Raw genomic sequence first — 2,450 nt, 5'->3', positions numbered from 1 at the left:
GCATGACGCTGGAGTCGCCTCTCCATCCTCCGAGGCGACGGCCGCGGCTGCACAGGTCGGCGCTGCGGCCCGCGGTGGTGCGGAGGACTGAAGACATAATGTATTTGTGGCCTTTGACATGAAGTAATCAGTCCTCTGTTGCTGTAAACATAGGGTGGGGACTGATGAGGGAAGCATGGACCTAATGAACGGACAGGCAAGCAGTGTTAATATCGCAGCTACTGCTTCTGAGAAGAGTAGCAGCTCTGAATCATTAAGTGACAAAGGCTCTGAATTGAAGAAAAGCTTTGATGCTGTGGTATTTGATGTTCTTAAGGTTACACCAGAGGAATATGCGGGTCAGATAACGCTAATGGATGTCCCAGTATTTAAAGCTATTCAACCAGATATCAGACCTACAAGACATAAGAGAAGCTGTGACTCCTGTGAATTCAGTAAATCTTACATAGGGAGCTTTCAAGTTGTGGATGGAATAAGAAGGAAAAATATAGTTCTGCACCAAATGCAGTTGCCTTCACAAGAAGATTTAATCACGTAAGCTTTTGGGTTGTAAGAGAGATTCTTCATGCTCAAACATTAAAAATTAGAGCAGAAGTTTTAAGCCACTATATTAAAACTGCTAAGAAACTATATGAGCTGAATAACCTTCATGCCCTCATGGCAGTGGTTTCTGGCTTACAGAGTGCCCCAATTTTCAGGTTGACGAAAACATGGGCGTTATTAAGTTGAAAAGACAAAACTACCTTTGAAAAATTAGAATATGTAATGAGTAAAGAAGATAACTACAAAAGACTCAGAGACTATATAAGTAGCTTAAAGATGACACCTTGCATTCCCTATTTAGGTATCTATTTGTCAGATTTAACATACATCAATTCGGCATACCCATCAACTGGCAGCATTCTAGAAAATGAGCAAAGATCAAATTTAATGAATAACATCCTTCGAATAATTTCTGATTTACAGCAATCCTGTGAATATGATATTCCCATGTTGCCTCATGTTCAAAAATACCTGAACTCTGTTCAATATATAGAGGAACTACAAAAATTTGTGGAAGATGATAATTACAAGCTCTCATTGAAGATAGAACCAGGTACAAGCACACCACGTTCTGCTGCTTCCAGGGAAGACTTAGTAGATCCTGAAGTAGGAGCATCACCCCAGAGTGGAAGAAAAAGTGTAGCTGCTGAGGGAGCCTTGCTGCCAAAGACACCCCCCTCCCCCCGGAATCTGATTCCACATGGACACAGGAAGTGCCACAGCTTGGGTTATAATTTTATCCATAAAATGAACACAGCAGAATTTAAGAGTGCAACGTTCCCAAATGCAGGGCCAAGACATCTGTTAGATGATAGTGTCATGGAGCCACATGCACCATCTCGAGGCCAAGCTGAAAGTTCTACTCTTTCTAGTGGAATATCAATAGGTAGTAGTGATGGTTCTGAACTAAGTGAAGAGACCTCATGGCCTGCTTTTGAAAGTTCTGCAGAGTCAGAAGATTTGGCAGTACATTTGTATCCAGGAGCTGTTACTATTCAAGGTGTTCTCAGGAGAAAAACTTTGTTAAAAGAAGGCAAAAAGCCTACAGTAGCATCTTGGACAAAATACTGGGCGGCCTTGTGTGGAACACAACTTTTTTACTATGCTGCCAAATCTCTGAAGGCTACAGAAAGAAAACATTTCAAATCAACATCAAATAAGACCGTCTCTGTGGTGGGATGGATGGTGATGATGGCTGATGACCCAGAACATCCAGACTTCTTCCCTGCTGACAGACTCTGAGAAAGGGAATTCATACAAGTTTCAAGCTGGCAGTAGAATGAATGCAATGCTGTGGTTTAAGCATCTGAGTGCAGCCTGCCAAAGTAACAAACAACAGGTTCCTACAAACTTGATGACTTTTGAGTAAAAGCCTGAAGAGGAAGAAGTGGAGCTCTGCTCCTGGGTAAGAGCTGGGGCCTGACGGAAAATGCCAGCAGCAAACCATCCTGTGCCAGGAAGAGCCCATAGGCTCCATCCCAGCCTTGGGAATGCTGAACCAACAAGCACTCATTTCAGGGAATAAAGTGAGATATTCCCAGAGAACAAATTGGAGTTGCGAAACAAACTGCCATGAACCATGCTTCTTATCTCTGAACTGACCTGTGGAAACCACTGCCTTAAAAGAGTGAAAGGAAAACCAACATGAAACACCAAATAGTGTGTGTGAATCTTCTGGCGGTGCTGCGCTTGGGATAGGTCATAGCTGATTTCCATTTCTTTTAACTTTGTACTGATTTTGGAGGGGGGGAATCATCTTTTTTTAAGATACACTCTGAAAAGGAACATGTTTCTTGTGGATGGTACTGGTACCAGGAGCTGGTTTTGAATGTGGTGATACTCGGATACTTTAATTTCGCGGGATTTTACCAGCAGCCCACCTGCAAGGTTTGTTCAGCCTCCAGTAG

The 2,450-nt window shown here is 42.8% G+C and overlaps 1 protein-coding gene across 1 annotated transcript; it reads left to right on the top strand.

The window, feature by feature from the left end:
* The first annotated feature begins 456 nt into the window (after positions 1-456).
* LOC114078855 (ras-specific guanine nucleotide-releasing factor RalGPS2-like) lies at positions 457-1,972 on the top strand. The gene is given in 2 exon segments (XM_027919901.2): positions 457-1,767; positions 1,769-1,972. Coding segments are annotated over 2 exon segments (1,254 nt in total). The 5' UTR covers positions 457-657; the 3' UTR covers positions 1,913-1,972.
* The last annotated feature ends 478 nt before the right edge of the window (positions 1,973-2,450 follow it).

Source organism: Marmota flaviventris, assembly GCF_047511675.1.
Source record: "Marmota flaviventris isolate mMarFla1 chromosome 5 unlocalized genomic scaffold, mMarFla1.hap1 SUPER_5_unloc_1, whole genome shotgun sequence".
Taxonomy (NCBI): Eukaryota; Metazoa; Chordata; class Mammalia; order Rodentia; family Sciuridae; genus Marmota; species Marmota flaviventris.
This window is presented reverse-complemented; position numbering and strand designations above follow the sequence as displayed.